The sequence below is a fragment of the Apis dorsata genome, unplaced genomic scaffold, assembly GCF_000469605.1.
Source record: "Apis dorsata unplaced genomic scaffold, Apis dorsata 1.3 scaffold_142, whole genome shotgun sequence".
NCBI lineage: Eukaryota > Metazoa > Arthropoda > Insecta > Hymenoptera > Apidae > Apis > Apis dorsata.
In genome coordinates, this window is record NW_006263433.1 from 522,476 (window position 1) to 523,105 (window position 630).

General features: G+C 36.8%; 1 protein-coding gene across 4 annotated transcripts in view; it reads left to right on the forward strand.

Moving 5' to 3' along the window:
* Window positions 1-630, forward strand: part of LOC102673597 — a 106,876-nt gene that overhangs the window by 80,888 nt on the left and 25,358 nt on the right. For all 4 annotated transcript variants that reach the window (XM_031509350.1, XM_031509351.1, XM_031509352.1 and 1 more), the window contains 2 exons: window positions 1-93; window positions 556-630. The exon at window positions 1-93 is cut by the window's left edge and continues 1 nt beyond it; the exon at window positions 556-630 is cut by the window's right edge and continues 538 nt beyond it. In XM_031509350.1, the coding sequence (XP_031365210.1) occupies window positions 1-93; window positions 556-630 (168 nt within the window). The remainder of the gene's footprint in view (window positions 94-555) is intronic.

The window sequence follows — 630 nt, forward strand, 5'->3', positions numbered from 1 at the left end:
CATGCCGGTCTCGTCGAGGAGATGCGGCATGATTACCCGAAGGGAAGCCGAGCGTCTCTGCAAATCCTTCCTCGGCGACAATGCGCCCCCCAGGTTGGTTAATCCTTCCAAAATTCTCGTGAGCAAGCCAAAAAGCAAAAAAAGATGATGAAACACTTTCTCAATAACAAATTCTCAATAACAATTTTCTCGAGTTGCTATTCGATCCTGATATTCCAGAACGCATCTTTAATGTCGGAACGAAATTTTGAAAACCAGTTTCTCACCTACTCTTTCGATAAATAATAAAAAAGTATAATATAGAAGTATAATAAAATATATAATAATAAATATAATAATAAATATATATAATAAAAGTATAATATAAAAATATAAATAATAAAAAATATCGAAAATGCTCCTTGCATCTTTGTTATCACGAGAATCTTTCTTACGATAATAATAAACCACGAATTCTGAAGAACGTATAACAATTGGAGAAGCAATACTAAAATATTCGAATATTCATATTACAATCAACAAATCTTAATCTTTCGATTTCTCATCTGTTCGAAGGCTACCCGAGGACTTCGCCTTCTCGGTGCACCACGAGTGCGCGTGGGGTTGCCGGGGCGCGTTCCTTCCGGCGCG